This window comes from Rattus norvegicus, chromosome 10 (assembly GCF_036323735.1).
Source record: "Rattus norvegicus strain BN/NHsdMcwi chromosome 10, GRCr8, whole genome shotgun sequence".
In the NCBI taxonomy this organism is placed as follows: Eukaryota; Metazoa; Chordata; class Mammalia; order Rodentia; family Muridae; genus Rattus; species Rattus norvegicus.
Window position 1 is genome coordinate 29,965,193 of NC_086028.1, and position 20,772 is coordinate 29,985,964.

Below are 20,772 nucleotides of genomic sequence, written 5' to 3' on the forward strand. Positions count from 1 at the left end.
CCTCTTCAAGGCTCAAAGCACAAGAGCACGAGCAAAGTCAGAATTCTTGTTCACCCTCTTCAGCCCTGAGTAACACTGTAGTTAAGCACTGGAGTAACAAGTACTGAGTTCCCGGTGGTCTAGAAACACTGGGTTTTATAAAAGATTTATGTAATTGTGTGTGTGTGTGTGTGTGTATGTGTGTGTGCACATGTGCCCACGAGAGTATGTGTGTACACATATGTATGGTTTGTACATCCTTTCATATGTGCACACGTGCAAGTATATAGCCAAGTGAATAGAGATGCCCAAAAAGGCTAAGGTGATCTCCTGGAGCTAGAGTTCTTGAGGTGGTTGTTTGCCGCCCACATGGTTCCTGGAAATTGAAATCCAGTCTTTTGCATGAGCAGCACCTGCTCTCAACCTTGGAGCCATGTCTTACCTTGCAAACTGCTGGCTTTTTTCCCCACTTACTTTATTTTTTATTTTTAAGTTTTGTGGGAACAGGGTATAATATATCCCAGGCTGGCCTCAAGTTTGCTATATAGCCAAAAATGGTCTTGACTTTTGACCTTCCTGCATTTGCCTCTGAATTCTGGGATTACGGATATATACCATTGTACCCAGTTATATGTACTATTGAGGCCCAAACCTAGGGCTTTATGCATGCTAGATCAGAACTCTACAAAGTGAGCCATGATTCCAGCCCAAGGCACTGGATTTTAACTGCAGACTGTATTCAAAACAACCCCATAAACTTTGGGAAATATAATTCACAGGTATGACTTACCCATATATATATATATATATAATTATATTTACCCATATATATAACATATATTTACCCATATATGTAACATATATTTACCAATATATGTAACATATTTACCAATATATAATATATATTAACCCATAATATGTTTACCCATATATATTTTATATATTATATATAATAGCCAGTATTGTTCAATAACTTTACCAAGCCAAAGTGAACAGTATTTTTACCTGCCACTTAAGTTTAACATAAATGTAAACATACATACATTTTGCACACACATCCACATACATATACTTCCATGCACATGTGACAAGCATATCATTTGCTCACATTCCAAGGCCTTTTCTTAAGCTACATATTAATTTCATCTTGCCCTGAGGGGAGGGAAGCCAGGGCCCAAAGACAAAGAGAGACAGAAATAATATTTGGCTTTTTGTGTGTGTGCGCGTCTCTAAAAGCCTCAGCCTTGGTGACTTAAAGGTGACTTAAAAGATTTTCAAGGGTAATTTTGACTCTAGGCAGCTTTTGTTTCGTGTGCTCACTTTACAACCTACCCCTGAAAAAGGCATCCCTGTCCAGAGTTTTCTCTTTCAGCAGAGCCTTTTATCCTGATCAGAAAGTCGATTTCCAAGGCCACTCGGCAGGACCTAACCCAGAGCGCTGGTCTTAAACCAGCACAATGAATCGCAATGAGGAGAGGCAGCTAGGGGTTGCCAGGTTCAGCTTTGTACCTCAGAGTGGGTCACATCCACAAGGGCACAGATACCATTCTTCACTGTCTGTGTGGCAGGAAGCACCCCAGGCTCCCATTCACCAATTACCATGACACCATTTAGAAGAGAAAGCTCAGAGACCAAAAAAAGGAGGAGGGAAAGGCATTGTTGCAGACGACTCTTCCCACGAATGCCTGGTTTCACAATTTGCACGTAACTGTAACTGCTGACACCCGAAAAGTCGAACATTTTGGTAAAATGAATCCAGTTGTAATGTTTCTTTTATGAGATCCCTTGCAGGAAGGGAAGCCTGGCACCTCCTGGAGACCAAGCTCCGTTATCCATCATCCGGGAAGTCGGCTGTCCTGGCCAGCTTCTCAGAGGTCACACGATCGAACCGGCAGCTCTTACGACTGTATTATTGCTTATGGAACAGTCATTGAGGCTCCAGATAAAAATTACCTGGTCTAATAGGCAGGGAACAATTTTCACTCAATAAAATTATAAGCCAAATCATTCATTTCATAACACTCTGGCTAATTTATTTGTTGACCTTTTAATATCCATAGCTCTTCAGTGGTATTAGCTGCAGCTCAGACAAAATCTCTTGTTCATTTCAGTTTCATTGATTTTCCCCCCATTGAGGCAATAACGGCCGCCTGAAAACAGCCTTTTTCTTTCCACTGTAAAAGTCAATCATGTAAGTTAGGATGTCTTACGTGGATCCAGACATGCTAGCTTACAACAGATTTTAATCTCACATCGTTCAGAAGGCTCCTACACCCCTGATTGTAGCAAGCAGGCTTTCTAGTATTTCTCTAGCTCCACTGTGCTACAACACAAAATCTGACGTTTGGGAAGGAGGAGAGAGCTACCATCTAATGTGAACACAAATTCAACGAAAAGCCAAAATAGAATCACAAGACTCTCCTGTGTGTTCTCTAGGGTGCTTGGACCCTGACAGTAGGAATGACTCTTCCAAAGGGTCAAAGTTTGATTTTCAGCGCTGACATCAGAGGATCTGATACCCTTTTCTCTCTCTCTCTCTCTCTCTCTCTCTCTCTCTCTCTCTCTCTCTTTCACACACACACACACACACACAGAGAGAGAGAGAGAAATTTAAAAAAATATTTAATGTTTTTATTATGCAAATGGATACAGATTTTAGAATTTGAATTGTATTGCTTTTGAAGATGATAAAAACTTTAATACACAAAAGTATTCTATAGGGTAGCCATAGGTTCAGGTGAGTATGAATATAAGTATTTATTTATTTGGAAGAAAATTCGTGCGTGTATGTTTGTGTATATGTTTGTACATGTACATGTTATATGTGAAGGCCAAAGGTTGATGGTAGGTGTCTTCTTTACTTTCCAAGTGTTTTATTTTGAGACAAGGTCCTTCACTGAATTCCTGGCTCCCCAGTTACTATGCTGGTTGACCAGACAAGATGCAGGGATCTCTCCTTCTCGGTCTCTCAAGCTTCAGGGTTGTAAGCACATACAGCTACACCTGGCTTATGTAGAGCTTGGGGATTGAACTGGGGTCCTCAAGCTGGTGAGGCAAGCTCTTTCCCGACTGAGCCATCGCCCTGGCCCCAGCTGAGTCTCCTTATATAATAAAGCACTCTGAAGTCTTTAGAGTGCAGAGCTGTAAAATCTAATTGTTACACATTTGGCATTTTATGTGTCCCTGGAAATATCCACTTGCTACCTCCACCTCCTCTGTGCTATTCCTTCCCATTTCAATTTACTCTAAAGTGGTCCTTAGCCATAATGAGAGTGCCCCTTTCAACAGAAACATGCTTAATTATATCCACGCTAAATGTAAGTGACTCTTTGCAGTCACAGGGCTTCTGAGTGAAGAGTGTTAAAGTGTGACACCAAGGGCCTCTAATGATGTGCGGGGAAACTCTCTTTCAAGAAGTTTCATATTGCAAGAAAAATGAAAAAAATGTGGAGAATGTCTCTCTGAGGAGAGGGAGCTAAGCAGTGCCCAAGTGTTGTTTCGGTCTGTCTGTCTCGCCCATCTCCTTGCTGGCCTTGTTATTCTGAATTTTTAGAAATCAGAGTCTTGCATTGTGGAATTTTCCATTTGACCAAATAAACACAGAGGAAGTTAGGATATAAACTTCTCCTCCAAAGAACCCCATCTCAATAAGACTGCTGTTTATAGCTTGGAGTGAGCAGCATGGTGGGGAAAAAGGATCCTGAAAACTTATAATCAGCTTTTTCAGTGTTGGGGCTTTGCAATCAATAATGTCACCAGGGGTTTCTGAAGCAAGAAGAGAAGGAGCCAGCACCCACAAATCTAGTGAGCTGGGCAAAATCTGGGTTCTTCTATAAACTCTACAGTCAATGCTGATTCTGTTAACAGATGCTGATTGGTTCCAAGGTGGAAGTGATCCCAATACTCTGATTGTATGTTGCTGGTATCTGGCCTACTGCACTCTGAGTTTCCTGCTAAGAGAAAGGGGATTGGTATTAGGGGATGTCAGAGGGCTGTGGGGTAACAAGAAATTATTGAGTGTTTTCTTTAGGAATCACTTTATTTGGTTTGATTTTGTCATTGAAGTCTGTCATGTTTCTCTTGTGTTGTCTTTTGCCTCACTTGAAATCTTAATCTCCTGGCTGGGGTAGTGTAAGAGGTGGCATATGTTTCTTCTACAGTAACCAGTGCTTCCCCTATGAATTCCCAGAGTCTCAAAATCTATGAAGAGTTATGCCTTAGTTGAGGAAGTTGGCTTCTATGTGCTGTGAAGGAAAGTAAGGTCAGGCCATTTCCATCCCATTCATGGTTTGTATGACTCAAAATAGTGAACTACATTTGCAAGTGAGTGTCTATGTAGTTGCACAGCCTTTGTCTTTGGGTTATTATCTGTATCTTTGAGGCCAAAAGATAAAGAAAAGATTCCAATGGATAGGAGAATAATCCCCAGAGATTCTCCTGTCATGAAATGAAAGGAAAGATGAGCTGGCTGTGTCTGCATATTTGAGGTGACATTCCAGGTCATTGTGGTGGCCATCTGTGGATGTGCAAAGAAATCCATATCTTCTAAGGACCTGAAACTATAGCTAAAAACAAGCTGATGTGTGCTAAGACCAGATGCGTGTTGCTAGATTCCTATTACCTGAGATAAATGTCCTAATATGAGTTATTCTATTAATCACAACATTAAAAATATAAGTACAAGTTGGCAGGCATGAAAAAACAGATTCATAAGAGAAAAAGTGATCTTAAAAAAAAATACAGTGACCAGAATTCAACCATTGGGAATTTACACATCGGATTAAGAATGTCAGCATAAGAAATACAAAATTTCACTCTTGTGCTTTTATGAATTTCAGTAAATATGTCACTGGTGTATTAATATGAATTAGATGTGAACTTTGAGAAGATCGGTAATGAAACCTAATAGTTGACTTCTCCTCAGGAATTTTCTCTGGGCCTGGATTTCACTAAGCATTGTTTTAGGAGCTTAGAAAGCAAATTAGATAAAGCCCAGGGCCTCAGGGAGTCGATTGTGTATCATATAGCATCTAGTGGTGGATAATAAAGGTGCATGTCTTTCAGAACAGAGCAAACAACTTGTAGCATATACTCTATGCAGGTCTGGGTAGTATGGGCAACACCATAGCCGGAATGATTTCTGATGGATTAGAATAGCTGTCAAGGTCCCAGGTTTTTAAGTGTAGCAGGTCCGAATCCCTGGTTAGCCACTCCTCATCTGTGTAGACCTAGCTAACCTATCTGAGTCTTCATTTCTTCATTGCCAAATGGGGCAATGAACGGTAGCTTTAGAGAGGCTCTGCATGAAGAGTGGATGAGTTCATCTGTCACTTTCTCTGCCATTACTACCCCGCCATTGCTAAGTTCAGTCTCTGGGGGAGTGGTTACTCCAAAGAAGAATTGGGCCAGGAGATAGCAAAGAAAGAACCCACCATCTTGCCTCTTGGCTCATGAGAACTGCTTAAACCTGAACTGAGAAGAGCTCTCCAATACCACAGGGAAAGAAGACTGGCTACAGTGTACTAGCCAGAGGATGAAGACATCATGGGTAACCTTTGTAGAACCCTGAAGCTCAATTCTGGGAGGGTAACGAGTCTTCAAAGTAGTTGGACAATGATACTCACAGGTGATTATTATAGTCGCTAGTAGCTCAGAAATAGCTCACCATCTGACTGGATTAAAACATAGGAGGAAAAAAAACCCTGGACTTCTCTCTGTAGCCCATTCAGCTGCCATGATCCCAAATCATAAAATAAGCTCATAGCAATTACACTTGAACTCTTGCTTGGATCCCTAGCCCAGTTTGAGTCTCTAGAGTTTTTCTGTTACTTCCTAGTAGATTTAGTAATGTACCTCCTTCCCACTCTAAAGCTCCCATTTGTACAATCATTACTTTGTGAACACTGTAGGACAAGAGATCATACATTGTTATTGTAAGAGAACACAGATCAATGTGAAGTTGTTTTTAAGAACAAACACTCTTTCTTTAAAACTTCGGGCCATACAGAGAATAATAATGTCTGACTAAGAATTTTGGTTGGAGAATAAGCATTAAAGTCTTTAAAGGAGGCTCTAGAGATTTTCAATATTTAGGATACTCATGGATGTCTTTTTTATTCTCCAATGGGATTTTGTTTTGAAATTCAAGGATAGGATTAATTATCTTGGAAGACGCTAATCTCTACTCTCCTGTTTAAAAATATGAGCAGGGGGACATTTTATCATTCTGAAAGGAAGAGAAAATCTCTCTGACAGATGAATGCCTTGAAAAATTAGATATTAGTACTAGCCAAGTACCTTTTCTTTTGAGAAATATTGAAATTGAATATTAGAATTAAAGCTCTGTCTACCATACTCCCACTTAATGCCACCAAAATAGGACTTAAGGAATAATTTCCAAGACAAAATACTATATGAAATATCGTTTTTCCCCTAGTGGGAAATTTCTTTTTTAAAAACATCTTAGGCTCAATCATTTCCTAATGTGAAAAATTACAGATTTCTTCAAATTACCATATAAAACTGCAAAAAAATTACACTTGTGGCCACAGAAGAGATAGCATACACTATCAATTTGATTTTAAAAGACATACATCTCTTATACTACCTGTCATTTTTATAATGCCTTTTACAAATTTAATCAATACATCTTAACATTCTATATACTTTAAGTGCAATATACAATAAATATTCAAGTTTCATCTTAAACATGCTTTAGCCTTTAAATTGTTAAAACTGCAGTACCCTTTCCATCTCCTTACATAATGTCATAAAATATACATTTCAAGGTAAATGAAGTCAGCTACTTCAATTTAGTCCCTCAAACTGGTAGTAAATGAGAGGTTAACACTATGGTGCCAAACCCATTATTGAGTAAATTTAGCACCTTGGACAGCTCTGTAAAATCTTTATTGCTTTCCTGACCTGCTCGTCATGTTCTGTCTCTGTGTTCAGTGGCTCTCAGCTCTGATTGAAAGGCAATATATTAGATCCCCAACACAAACACGCTTGGGGGCTAGTTCACCGGGACGTAATGACATGGAGGTGAGAGCAATTTTCTGGTCACCGAAATCCAAGCACCTTACAGGTCTGTGGCACTAACTCATAGAGGGCCCAGGAATGTCTTCCTTCCTTCCCATTTGCACAAATAACTAGCAGAAGCCTAATCACATTGGCAGAGCTAAGCCAAATGTGGGTCTCTCTAAAACCCCAAATATGTTACTGCAGTGAAGGACATTTTTTGATGGGTGAGGTATCATTTGAGGACATAGTTTTCTGGACAAGAAATCGGGCTCATTCTCCTTGAAATTCAGATGACGGCTTGAAGTGACATTATGCCAATACCATGCCTGTGACCATGTGCTGGGTTGGAAAAATAAGTCGCACCATCATGAATCAAAAACAGTGATACCAAGGATCAAAAGAATCCAGTGTCGGGTGGGGAGCAGGAGGAGAAATCTACGTGCTTCACATTCAAATGGTTAAATGGTGACCAGCCTCTGGTACCTCTTTAAATAAGCTGTCAGGTTGATCGTGTCACTGAAAAACTTGGTCATCAAAAAAAAAATGCAATTTTTCAGATTTATAAGATCTTCTAAGATTTTGCCATTCCTTCGGAGCTCCCTGATTCTGTGCAATTAATGGAAATAAGAAGGGTGGCTACGACCTCCAGTTGCAGTGTCGCAGAGCTGAAATTCATCACTTTCATTATGTACTGAATCATGAGTTGGATAAACAGGAGATCTGCATTTTTTTTCTTCAAAAAAAAATGTAAAGAGAGAGAGAAATGCCTTCCTTGTAGAGCCCAAACATTGCATAAATATCCATTTGGAGACAGATGTGACCATAGACACAGAGATGGTGAATCTTTTAATAAATAAATTAAGTGGATATTATTTTGTTCTAGTCTTTCCTCAGAGCCAGAAAAAGCCACAAGGTTTTGGTGGAAACAACCCCTGAATTTGAGCTGGGGATAGGGTTAAGTGTGCTCGTGCCATGGTCAATTATTAATCTCGGTGGCCAGATACTTTTGCAAACAAAAAGTGGTGAATTATCTTGTAGCTTGCATTAAAAAGTCAAGGAAGGATTTTAGATACACTGGTTCAAATTCCATCGGTTACATTGTGCTTTCTACACCCTACATGAAAAAAAAAAATGACTGAATTGTTTTAGAGGCGGTGTGGGGAGTTTCTGGGAACTTAAGGCAAGAATCAATGTTTATCAAGAATTGGAAACTCCTCCTCTATCTCATTTTTGAATTTAGGACATTATATATGTGATAAGTAGTTACTGCAGTATGACAACTGTTTTATCTTATATTGTGGAGAATTTCAAATTGAAAAATGCTAATATATATCTAAAAGCTTGTCATTTAGAGAGTTGCTCAAGGATTTTTTGAAGAGGCTACAGTGACAGCAAAATGAACGCAATTATAGCCCTATTTTCTGATCAGTGTCTGGAGTGTATGAAAATTGAACAGCACTGCCTTTCCATTTGGGTTCAGAGGCACCCGATTTTAAAGTTATACTTGCCTTTGCACCTTTACTGACATTGCACTACTGTAAACAGATCTTCTGATAAGTCACCTCGCTGCCTTACATTCTTGGATATGGCTCTTTGCTGACCCACCATCTAAAGAACAACTTACACTTGTCCAAATGTGTGTTTTGGTAGAGTGTCACCATTGACTGGACCCAATGTGGAAGGCTACCTTAGTAAGAAGAGGGAGTTACTTTTTCTTCACTCTTAATGAATAGTGAAGCGTAGACCTAGAAGGAGAATGGGTGAGCAAGAGAGAAGAAACACGAACTCTACAGAAATAGCAAAGAATTGCAGTACAAAACCCAAGGCTACTAGTCATGAATGCTGGCCTAGTGGGGGCTTCTAGAGACAACAGAATCCTTAGGCAAGGGTCTTTCATCAGCATCATATTCCTTCAGTATGTGAGCTTCCTGTGTCTCTTCCATACAAGAGAGAGAAACAAAAGAAGCTTAAGGTTACATGCTTCTTGAATAGCTGAGATTGATTGATTGGAAATTCTTCAAAAATGACTGGTCTGATAAGGTTATGGTTTCAGCAATAAGCAATTAAGGCCCCCAAAAAACCCACATTTCCAGTATTCAGACCATGAGTTGAATGACATTGATTGTAGTAATCTGGTAAATGACAGTGCAATTGTATTCAGCGATAAACATATGACTGCTTTATCACTCCTATGGCAGATGACTGAGGGATAGGTTTTATCTTTCAGTACCGACGACGTTCAACTCTTGACTCAATTAAGTGTGTATGTGAACAATGATGAATTGGTGACTTAACACCATTTTAGGGGTCCCGAAGCTACTGCTTTTACAACTGTCCCTTGGCAAAGAATGGCCTGAAAGATGGAGATGCTGTCATGTGAAAGATAAGGACATCTGCTATCTATCCTTCGGAAGCCTTCAGTCTATTTCTTTTTTCTTGACAGGAAGTGATCCTTAAAAGGGCTGCAGATCTGGTTGAAGCCCTGTATGGGATGCCCCACAACAACCAGGTGAGCGCTCCAAGTCTCTAACTTAATGAAATGCTTTCTCATTCAATTAAAAAAAAAAAAGCCTTCAGAGTCCTTATTCTATGAGAAAGCTTTTTTTAAAAAAAGCAGACAAAAGCAATACTCAAGTGCTAAGAACCTCAGGATCTGAGATGTGACATACATGCCACAGGGCTGTTCAAACTTTATTGCTTTTGCAAATATTCTATTTCCTTTTCTGTTGAATCATTTGCCGTGCTGGAAAAATGTTCCATTTAAAAATAAATCTTGACCGGGAGGGAAGAATTTAATTTCTTCTCCTAAACTATACAAGGAGACCCCAGTAGTGTACCATTGGTGCTTGATGAGCAATGGTGTGCAAGGAATGGAAGCTGCTTGGGAAAGTGAGTCTGGCCGATCTCATTCTTTCCCCATCCCTCCTGAGTTCACTACTCAAAAAGCAGTTGTAGTAATCCTCAGACTTTGGTTTCCTTGCATGGCCCCGGGGGACATGAATTGCCGGCCCCGAGTTCCACTATGGGCAGGAGAAGAGAAATCTCACAATACTGACAGCAATAGACTTCAGTGTCAAGCAAATAGCATTCTGGGTCTCAACTGTCTTTAAAGAAGAAAACCCTTTCAAGTTAGCACTTTGCCTTCCATAGCCTCAGTTTCCCCAACTATGATGTGTTCAGGATAATGAAGCTTGACCTCACAGATGTGTCAGCTGAGATACAGAAAGGAATATAGTTGACCACTTAAGGCTCTGAGCACAGAGTATGTTAGAGAGGAAGCAGAAGAAAGCTATTGGGAAGTGTGGGTTGGGGGAGCTAACAAAGACGTTCCTTTGTCTTTTCAGGAGATTATCCTGAAGAGAGCTGCCGACATTGCTGAGGCTCTGTACAGTGTCCCTCGAAACCACAACCAGCTCCCGGCCCTCGCTAACACTTCGGTCCACGCAGGGATGATGGGCGTGAACTCCTTCAGTGGACAACTGGCTGTGAATGTCTCTGAGGCATCACAAGCCACCAATCAAGGTCAGAAGGCTGCTATTTCCCTATCCTCCATTTCTCCTGCCCCTTGACAAAGGCAAGTCCCCACCCCCACCCACCACTTTAAAAAAAAAACAAAGAAAAAGAAAGAAAAGAAAAGGAAAAAAATCAACTATTTTCTCTTAAAAGAGGAGATTCCTCACTTGTGTGTATCGAATATTATTATAGGAGTTTGTTTCTAGTTTCACATCTGGAGACCTAGTAGGGGGCTAGAAAGAATGCATGCGTGCATTCAGCCATCTCTACATCCAACTTTCCACCATAAATCATGAGTGACAGATCACAAAGAGAGATGGAATTAAAGTTCTCATAGGCCACAACACATCATTCTTGCCCAGGGAAGAGGGACCTGTTAACTCGGGGGAACATCTCTTAGATTGGGATTTATTCCTGCTCCCAAATGATAATTTATAGGCCCTGCATTGCCACTTCTCAGAGGCCTGCTAAGTATTTATGATCTCCTAAGAAATGTGTCTTTGCTAGCTTCCCATTTTAATCACAGAGATAGCACGACCAACCCACGCACATGAATCACCGGGTCTTTTCCCTCTCCATTCCAGTGAGGGGGTAATAATGGAGCTGTTCCTCCCTTAGACCCCAGGTCTCTCAGCAATGCCCTATCGGGATGCTACCCTCACCCATGGTTTGTCCCCTTACTTTGCAGGTTTCACCCGCAACTCAAGCAGTGTGTCACCACATGGATATGTGCCTAGCACCACCCCACAGCAGACCAACTATAACTCTGTCACCACAAGCATGAACGGCTACGGCTCTGCCGCCATGTCCAATTTGGGCGGCTCCCCAACCTTCCTCAATGGCTCAGCTGCCAACTCACCCTACGCCAGTAAGTAGATCGATGTCCTCAATCTTATATGTTTCCTTTGCTGAGCTCAGTATCATGGAGAAAGGCCAGCTGGGCATGGCTGGTCCAATCCCCAGTGCCCCCCTCCACGCCTGCTACCCTCAATACTTGAGGACCCATCCCCTCTTGGAGAGATCTCTGCAGTCTCACCTTACACAAAACCAATGGCCACGCCAAGAACTCCTGTTTGTGGTCAGATCACAGTGGGGTTCCGACCCACTTTCCGGTACTTACTAACTGAAGGCCCCTGAGCAAGTTCATGTCCTCTCCATGCCTCTATTCTCATCCTTAAGAGGAGAAGTATCTGAACCACATCTTCACCTGTACTGGGGGGGAACAGGGATAAGACGGTGTTTGCCAGGATCAGGCCTGGCGCAGGAGAGAGGTATTTGGAAATCTTAGTCATTATCCTGATGCTTCAATAATAGATCACCTCCTTAAATAATTCAACTTGTCTGCTGATGTTTCTGTTTTCCTCCTTGTGCATAATATACTTATAAAGAAAGAAAAACAAATCCAAACCTATAGTTTTTTTTCACAAAAATCTGGCAAGATAAAACTCTTACACATGCACACACATACACACACACACACACACACACACACACACACACACACAGAGAGAGAGAGAGAGAGAGAGAGAGAGAGAGAGAGAGAGAGAGAGAGAGAGAGAATATGAAGATTCCTAGGTCTCCCATTCCTACCTTAAGGAAGTTTAGCTTAAAGGATTTGTTGTTTGGGCATAACACTTCAATTGTATGTAAAGAATGCAACAGATCAGCATCTTTATATATAAATACATACATCTAAAGAGCCTCAGCAAACTGGCATTTCTCTCTATAAAATGTCACAGTCTCTTTCCCCACAACCTCTTGTGCTCCCTCTGAGGACCTTTCCAGAGCTGGCCAGGTTCACCTGGAGCATTGTGGAGAGCTCTTCAGATGTAGACAATGTGGCTAGATGCATAGACATTTGTAGAGGAATGAGAATGTGCTGATAAATGAAAGAATATTCGTGAATTGTAGCTCAAAGTATAGAAAACAGAACTGGCTTGCTGAGTGTAGTTCGTGGATAGCAACTCGAAGGTGGGCAGGTCATCCTGGCCCTGAGTTCTATCTGAGGTGATTCTCAGCTCAGCATGTACTGTATTTTTATTCCTAACTTATTCGCCATTTGTAGAACATTTAAAAATCTGCCCGCTAGTCTGCATGTACCAAGTCAGTTTACCAGCCAACGCTGGGGTCAGTTTCACATTAGGTTTTGATTTATTGAAGATCTATATCCCTCAGCGTTCTCCCAGCTACTCAATCAGAAAATGTTTCAATCATGACCTGAAAATTAAAAGGTGGCATTCTTAATTAAATCAATAAGCTAATTGTTATATGGTAGCGATTCAATTTAGGGGCTGGGGTTGTTCACCTTCCCGAGCCTGCGAGGACACCCAATGACTTCTGCCTGAGATCACATCTGTCAGTCGGAGAAACTTTGAACATTTAATTTCCGTTAATTGATTTCCTCAGCGCTCACAAATACAGTATTAAATTCCCAAATAGTCCCTCAGATGGGATGGTTTTTATCTGCATAAATGCAAATAAAACAATAAACACAGAGCCCGGCTGATTTGAATATTTGCCTCTGTAATATTTAATTATTCATAAACCACTCATGTTGAAAAATTCCGACAAAATAAAAAAATAAAATAAGACATTCTCCGGGTGAACACATTTTGTGGTGTGGCTGTTGGTAACTAATAATGTCGTAACAAATGGCAACGCTCCACCATATTTTACCCCTTTCTTGTTAACTGCCCCCCCAAACTCCCCACCTCTAAATACACATAATGATCGCATTTGCCAACGAGATTAATTGCCTTCCTCGGTGAGCCAGCAGGATTTCAAGTCTAAGAATATTTAAAAATCAAACCTCCAGTGCAGGAGTTTTGCAATTTAAATGGGTGTTATTATTGAGCGCATTCCCGCATTTACAAATCCTAAGAGATGGATAAAAATGCTGGTCTCATTAAAAGAAGAAAGTACAGTCTAGAAGATGTTGGGGAGAACTCTGAGGTGTGGAGGAAGCCTCTCCATTCTCCGCCAGTAAGCACCCTGCCCATTTGGACCCTTAGTGACTTGACCTGATGATCTAGAGTCATTTTCCCCTGATGGCTCTCCCTTCCTGTGACTGATTTGGTCTCCAGATCTCCAACTTTCCAAAGCTAAGAGACCCAGCACCAGCCAGGCACAAACTGCTCTTGCGACCTGGTGGCCTCTTTCCCTTGTGGATGATTCCTTTGCAGGGGATGCAGGGCAAGAGTGGATATGCAGTATTCACTCCCGCTATTTTCCCAACTACTTCCTTCCTTCCAACTTGCTTATGTGTTAAAAAAAATGTTATAAGCCCCTGGCTTCATGTTATTCTGTCAACTGACGAGATGATAAGATGCGGAGAATCCTGTGCATCACAAAGAAATATGTGATGCTTATTAAGGGACATAAACAATATAGCACCCAGGAGTATCTAGGATGTTAGAGGCAAAGGAATGGTGTGTATGAAAACACTAGCCTTGACACTGTCTTCTGAAGTAACCAGGACGGCCAATGTTTTCTCAGCATTGACAGAGCTTCCTGCTCACCTCACAAACATTGGTAGAAGGCTCCAACATTGTAGAAGGCTTCTACCTTGATAGACGTGAGAATAGAGAATTGGGAACCTGGATTTATAGTTATGTGCTTCCCACCGATGGTGTATGGAAATTTTCTTGTTTACCTGACCTTCTACCTACTGAATTCTATGTGGTAGAGCATCCAGGCCCAACCATATCCAGACCCTACAACCTCTTGGAGAGAAAGAGGGCTTATGCACATTACTACCTGCCTGAGCCTGAAGTCACGGTGCTGGGGTTATATGGCCCATTCCTTCATTGGTGATCGTATCCACTCAACTAGCCTCTCCCTGTCCCCTCCGCCCCCACATGCTATGTTGGCACTTTATTTAAGCCAGAGGTGGAAGACCTTCCCTGGTAGCTCTTTTTAAAGTAAATCTTCTCCTCTCTGTTGTTGCTTCTGCCTCTCCAGAGATGACTGCCTTTACCCTGATCCCTCCTGTGTTGTCTATTCCTGATAAGAAAGGATTGGGCTTTTGTTTTTGTCTGAAAAAAAAATCAAGGGATGGAGACTCTGTATTCCTTTCCACAACATGCTCCATGTGTTGGGAATCTATTGGGCTGAATGAAAGAGATCATTGCTGCACCCCTGGAAATCCCCCAGGACACTAGTGACTAGCACATTCATTACTTGGCTTGCAATAAGTCCACGGTAAAATCATGAAGGTCACTTAACTTGAAGGTAGCACATATTAAGTACCAAGTGATGAAATTGGGGGTGGCGGGATCCTGAGAGTTTAGGGAGGGCCTGGCCCGAGAATGGTCATAGCAGAGTAGCCAGGTCAGATGTCTGCAAGTCTCATCTCTGGATGTAATTCTCCTCTCTTATTGTAACCCTCAGTTGTGCCATCCAGCCCCACCATGGCCTCATCTACAAGCCTCCCCTCCAACTGCAGCAGCTCCTCGGGCATCTTCTCCTTCTCACCAGCCAACATGGTCTCTGCTGTGAAACAGAAGAGTGCTTTCGCACCAGTTGTCAGACCCCAGACCTCCCCGCCTCCCACCTGCACCAGCACCAACGGGAACAGCCTGCAAGGTAAGTTCCAGGCCCACACCCCTGGGATTTTTCAGCCTTGTCTGAAGCCAGTCTCACTGGTGCTGTTGAGTGGGGGTTGGGGATGGGAGTTGGCCCCTGAGTCTACCAGCTTAGCCCTCCTCTGTGTCTGTAGCATCCTGCTTCCTGCTCCAGGAACTCTGCTCCAGCTCAGGCCTTGCTAGAGAACACTACAGCCATTTACTAATGCCACCATTTTCTTTTGTTCCTTCCTGCTCTTTGTTGTTGCCTTTATCCCACTGGTGTTTTATAGATGCTATCATGTTCTTCATGGCAGAGTCTCTCCTGGGACAGGCCTTCCCCTGAAGTAGGTCACTCGGTCTTCTCTTCTTGTAGCTTGTGCCAGGATGAGGCTGTGTAAAGATGTGGCAGGGAGGGGACAGCTGCAGCCCATTCTGAGCCCTAGGTTAAGGGACCAGTATAACAAACATCAGAGACCTCTTGAAAACCACTGGACTATTCTGGTTGGTTCGTATTAAGGTTGTGCAGTATCCTTTCCTCCACAAAGTACGGGAAGTGTCAGGACCATCAGGTTTTGAACTGACCTTTTATATCCATTGATGGAGAAAAAAAATCCAACTTTAAAAACATGCCAGCTTTTCCTCACATTCTTTTCATGTGCTTGGCTCCGTGAATGGTATCGACCTTCTGGGAGCTCATGTGTTCCCACAGCAGGATGGTGACACGGATTCTCACAGTAGGTGTCTCACAGATTCCCTACCTTACAGATGAGAAAACTCCAGGTGGAGAGAAGTTCCAATATTTCTTGACTCCTCCCATCTGGTGTGCGACAGTCACTGGCATCAAAATCAGGCCAAAACTCCATCTCTTTCTAGAACCTGACACTTTCCAAGAATGTATCCCAGATTCCCAAGACAGCCTGCAGGGAAATAAAATCAATAAACCAATCAACCACTCTCTATTGATCACCAAATAGTACGGCAGGTGCTCTGCTAAGCACGGAGCAGGCTTTATGCAGTTAATCCCTATAGTGTCCTGATGAGGTATGGGGGTCATTAGATCAGTACAGTACCTGGTGATTGAGCTTAGGGAGGGTAAACGCAGGTCACAAACATCAGGCAGACAATGGAAGTAAAGGTGGATGAATGAAAGCTACAGGATTCTGTCCCTAATCCCTACCTTACACTACTCCCCACAGAGTCCAGCTTCCGTAGCCAGCATGTCACTCATAGAGAGCAGCTATGGAGACCAGAGTATGGTCAGAAGGGCGGTGACACCCTTGGCACTTCCCAGCTTTATTTCTCATGTGGAAGTGTATGCCCTGTTTAACATGTAGACACATACTACTTTGTACTGAAGTAAGTACACTCTGGTTCTCCCAAGACCTTCAGAGCTCAGTACTACCCTCAATGTGTAGAAGCATACAGTCGAGCTTAGGTCACTTATGGGGCATAGTGAGGGCATGTTAGAGTCAAGATTGAACCTAAATGGTACACCCCAGAGACTGAGCAACCACATCATTGTGCCTCATCACCTGTGGCAGAACGTTTAGAACATTCCTCAGAACCTGTGGGCAGGTTCTTTGGCACAGCCAAGTCAGTGCCTAGAATAAGTTGCCATCAATAAGACATACCCTCACCAGTCTATTACCTTAAAGAAAGGTGGGAAGTATTTTATTCTGGAACTACATCTCAGGCCAAATGGACAGACTAGGAAATGCCCTGTACCCTCCCATTCATGCCAACTTTATTCTCCATCAGCTCAAAATACATGCCCCCCCCTGCCCAGTATTCCCCCAGCTAGAACAACTAAACGTTCATATACATTGAAGTAATGGTGACACATATGGAGGGGGTAAAGTTAACATTTCTTAAGCTGACATTATCAACTTTGGTTAGTTTCTTAGTTGGGGTTACTGTTGCTCCAACGAAACACCATGACCAAAGCTGCTTGGGGAGGAAAGGATTTATTCAGCTTATATTTCCACATCATTAAAAAAAAAGTGAGGACAGGAACCTGAAGGCAAGAACTGATTCAGAGACCATAAAAGAGTCCTGCTGACTGGCTTGCTCACCATGGCTTGTTCAGCCTGCTTTCTTAAGGAACCCAGGACCACCAGCCCAAGGATGGCACCAACCACAGTAAGCTGGGCCCTCCCACATCAATCATTAATTAAGAAATTGCCCTACAAGCTTGCCTCCAGACCAGTTTTTTGGAAGCATTTTCTCAACAGAGGTTACTTCCTCTCAGGTTATTTGACCCTGGGTCAAGTTGACATAAAACCAGTCAACACATTTATAGTTGATATCAGGAACAAGATGCAAGGGAGGATTGTGATAATCAGTAGAAGGGTGTTGACCTTAGAAGGCATGTGGTATGACCCAGGTATATTGCTATACAGGACCCAGCCTTTACCATCTAATAGGACATGTCCCTGATGGGACATTATGACTGGACTCTCCTATGACCCATGCTCTTTTGCTCTCCCAATGCTGTCATAAATATCTATACTCTGAAGATGTGACACCATTGGAAAAGTGAATGGAAAAAGGAAAGTTCAATTAACTAAGACCACTTTCCTTAAACCACTTCTTTGATCTCTTCCTCCCTCCAGACTGCATTCATGAAGGGTCAGTCACCCTGGAGCATGCACTCTCACCCTTTCTACATTCCTCCCAGCAGTGCAGGCAGACCTAATCATAGGCCATCTACACTGGTTTTGTTCAAAGATCTCTTGCATAGATCTTAGAGTGTCCACTGGGAAGTGTGACCTTCTAACAGTGGCCTTTCAGACATGCCTTGCCTCCTTTTTCAGTTTTGGTCTTCCTCTTTTCCCACTGAAAAGAGACTCCGATGGGCTCTGGAGATGGGTCCAGGATCTTAGCATTGCTCTGTTCTTCCTCTGCCTGCTCAGCCTATAGTAGGACACTTCACTTTGACTCACCCAGTTCAGAACTTCAATCATTCATTCAGACCAGACAGGTGCCTAAGGAAGAGTTTGACAAGCAAATTGACCATGTAAACAAGACTAGATGCAACACATTTGGACCGTTTACATTTTCTAAGGGCCTTTTTACCTCTGACTATCACTGTTAATTCAATGTCCTCCATTTTGCCAGCAGGAGACCTGCACGGTAACTGGATGTGGTACTGAGAATGGAGAGTCATACCAGCTGGGGGGGGGGCACTTACTCCCAGCCTGGCTTATGCCATGACACACGGCTTCCTCTCTACTGCTTATTTCATCCACTTACAGATGAGGCCACGGAGATAGGGAGCTGAGATGGCTTGTCCACAGACACTCCATTAGCAGAGAGAGCATTTACCCAACTCTGTTCAACCTCTAGGATGCTTTGCCATATTATATTTGAGCCACCAGGTTGCATCCATGTAGAGGAACAAGGTCTAACAACTTTGATAGCTTGCTCCATATTTGGGAAGACCCAATACTCAGGTTTGTGAGACAGATCTACCCCATAGAGGCTGGCTCCCAGCCATGGACTACAGAGGCAAGTAACATGAAGCAGAATCAGGTCGTTTCACAGGCTAGCTGCCTTTGAACTGTTTCTCAGATGAAAAGCAAATGGGAATTCCAGCCCAGGGAGAGCATTGTTTTAAGCTGAGAAGCACCCATTACCAAGAGTGTTTCTGTAAGCAATGTGTTACTACTGTATCTGTTACCTGGGAAACTTAGCGGGAAGGTGAGCTCTCCCTATTAGCAGTTTTGAAAAATTTGTTTGGTTGCTGTCAGTTGGACTCCGGTGCTATTATAAGCTACCTGCCCTCCTGTTCACCTGTCCAGTTCACCCATTAGTAGCTGCGTGCATTCCATTCTGCCCCACTTCCCAGCTGTGACAAACAGCATCCTAGCCTCTGCTTCTGTGAGATCAGCTTTGCAGCTTGTATGTATGTGACGACAGTGGTACCAGTCTTTCTGAGTCCATCTCATTGTGCTTAATATAAGGTCCTTCCTCACATTTGCTGATCTGTAATTGGCCGATGTGCAGATGCCGAGTCTGTGGATATGCAGAGCCAACTGTCCATCTTGCTTCTAAAGGCATTTGCCTGCAGAGCTCTTTCCCATGTACTAAGGCCAATTGACGCCATGTGTAAAACTCTGGAAACTGCAGCTGCCCTCTGGATTGACTGATAAGCACATAGAAAAAGTTCCACCCGTTCTTAGCACGATGATGTCATTAACATCATGATAACTCTTAACCCTAGGCTCCCAAGTAAGTCGGTCTTTGTAGACCAAAAGCTTGGGTCACCTGCTTTATTCAGCCCTTGTCCCTGGAAAGAAATGTCTTTTTCCTTCTAAAACAGTTGTCCCGGAGAGCTTGAGTCCTATATGAGGACTTCAGAGACAGGACAGAACCATCACACGCCGCCAAAATGTCCACTAACTAAGATAAGAAGATCAGGGAGATTTTGTGAAGCAGTAGTCATAGGAGGCCCCTCTTCCCATACCTTGTTGATATTCAGGTTCTTCTTGACCCTAAATATTATGCACCTCAGAATCAACTCTTACAGAACTTGTCTCTCTGTGTCTCTGTGTCTGTCACTGTCTCTCTTCCTCTCCTCCTTCCCCTCCCTCCTCCTTCCCCCTTCTCTCTCTGTCTCTCTTCTTACCGCCCCCCCATTCAGTTTGTGGAAGCTCTTGCCTCACTCCACACCGGACGAGACCATATTTATACCTGAGGTAGTTTGGGGAAAGATTACATCCTCGTTTCTTCAGTCTCTCCCAACTCTGTGGAGCTTTCAATCAGTGTCTTAGTTCTTATCAAAGTGGGAACCTTTAAGATGGATTAAATTGCCTTTAAACACACTGGTTTTGGGGGCTCCCCTCAGAAAACATGGTCACCCAGCACTGGGGACCATGGCAGAGCCACAGTGGTCTTGTGATGATGTCTTGGCACACAGTCTTGGGAATGTGGTGTCTCACATGTGGAAATCAGGGCCAGCTCTACTTAAGCAAGTCAGCATTCCTGCAGCAGTTTTGGGACATTCCACGCCTCCAATACCCATCCCTCTCACCCACATAATTAATTTTGAGATTGCACCACAGATAGAAAAACAGTTTCTAGACCCAGGATTGTCATGTAGTCACGCAGTGAGGTTTCTTTATTGGGAGGGCCACTTTTGAGGTGCCTAGACTCAGGCCACAAACAGCCAGCATTTTGTTGTGTAAGAAAAGTGTAGGGTGCAGTAACCCTTTACAAAACCTTATGTCAGTAACTGTAGGCCTTGGGTAAAGGGTAATAGACTTTGCATTAGACTTATATTCTGTGAGCTGGCCCAGAAGAGTTGGAAGAGTAGGGACAAGCCAAGCCTGTCCCATAGTGCTCCTTAAGTATATTTGATCTTAACACCAGCTGTGTGCAAACATTTATAAGCCGGAAATCATGTTTGAAAACATCTACGACTCTAAATTCTCTTCAAAGAATTCAGAAGCTTAGTTGAGCCAGCATCCCAGGACAGTACAACCCCTCTGTCCAAGGCGTGCCTTCTGCCACATCCAGGCTATTCCCTTGCAGGGGACTGCTGCCAGTTGGTCTCTCAAGGCTAAGGGGTTTATAAGGATCAAACCAAGAAGTATATCAGCACACCAGTGAATTCAGTGGGCAACTTTTAATGAAAACCTATGAAGAAGCTTAGTCTAATCCACCTAAGAAATTATTCGAGTAACGGAACACT

At 42.8% G+C, this 20,772-nt stretch overlaps 1 protein-coding gene across 11 annotated transcripts in view; it reads left to right on the top strand.

Annotated features, from left to right (window-relative positions):
- The window catches only part of Ebf1 (EBF transcription factor 1), a 393,351-nt gene that overhangs the window by 367,972 nt on the left and 4,607 nt on the right, over window positions 1-20,772 (top strand). For all 11 annotated transcript variants that reach the window (XM_006246120.5, XM_006246117.5, XM_017596958.3 and 8 more), the window contains 4 exons: window positions 9,446-9,511; window positions 10,347-10,524; window positions 11,204-11,383; window positions 14,905-15,099. In XM_006246120.5, the coding sequence (XP_006246182.1) occupies window positions 9,446-9,511; window positions 10,347-10,524; window positions 11,204-11,383; window positions 14,905-15,099 (619 nt within the window). The remainder of the gene's footprint in view (window positions 1-9,445; window positions 9,512-10,346; window positions 10,525-11,203; window positions 11,384-14,904; window positions 15,100-20,772) is intronic.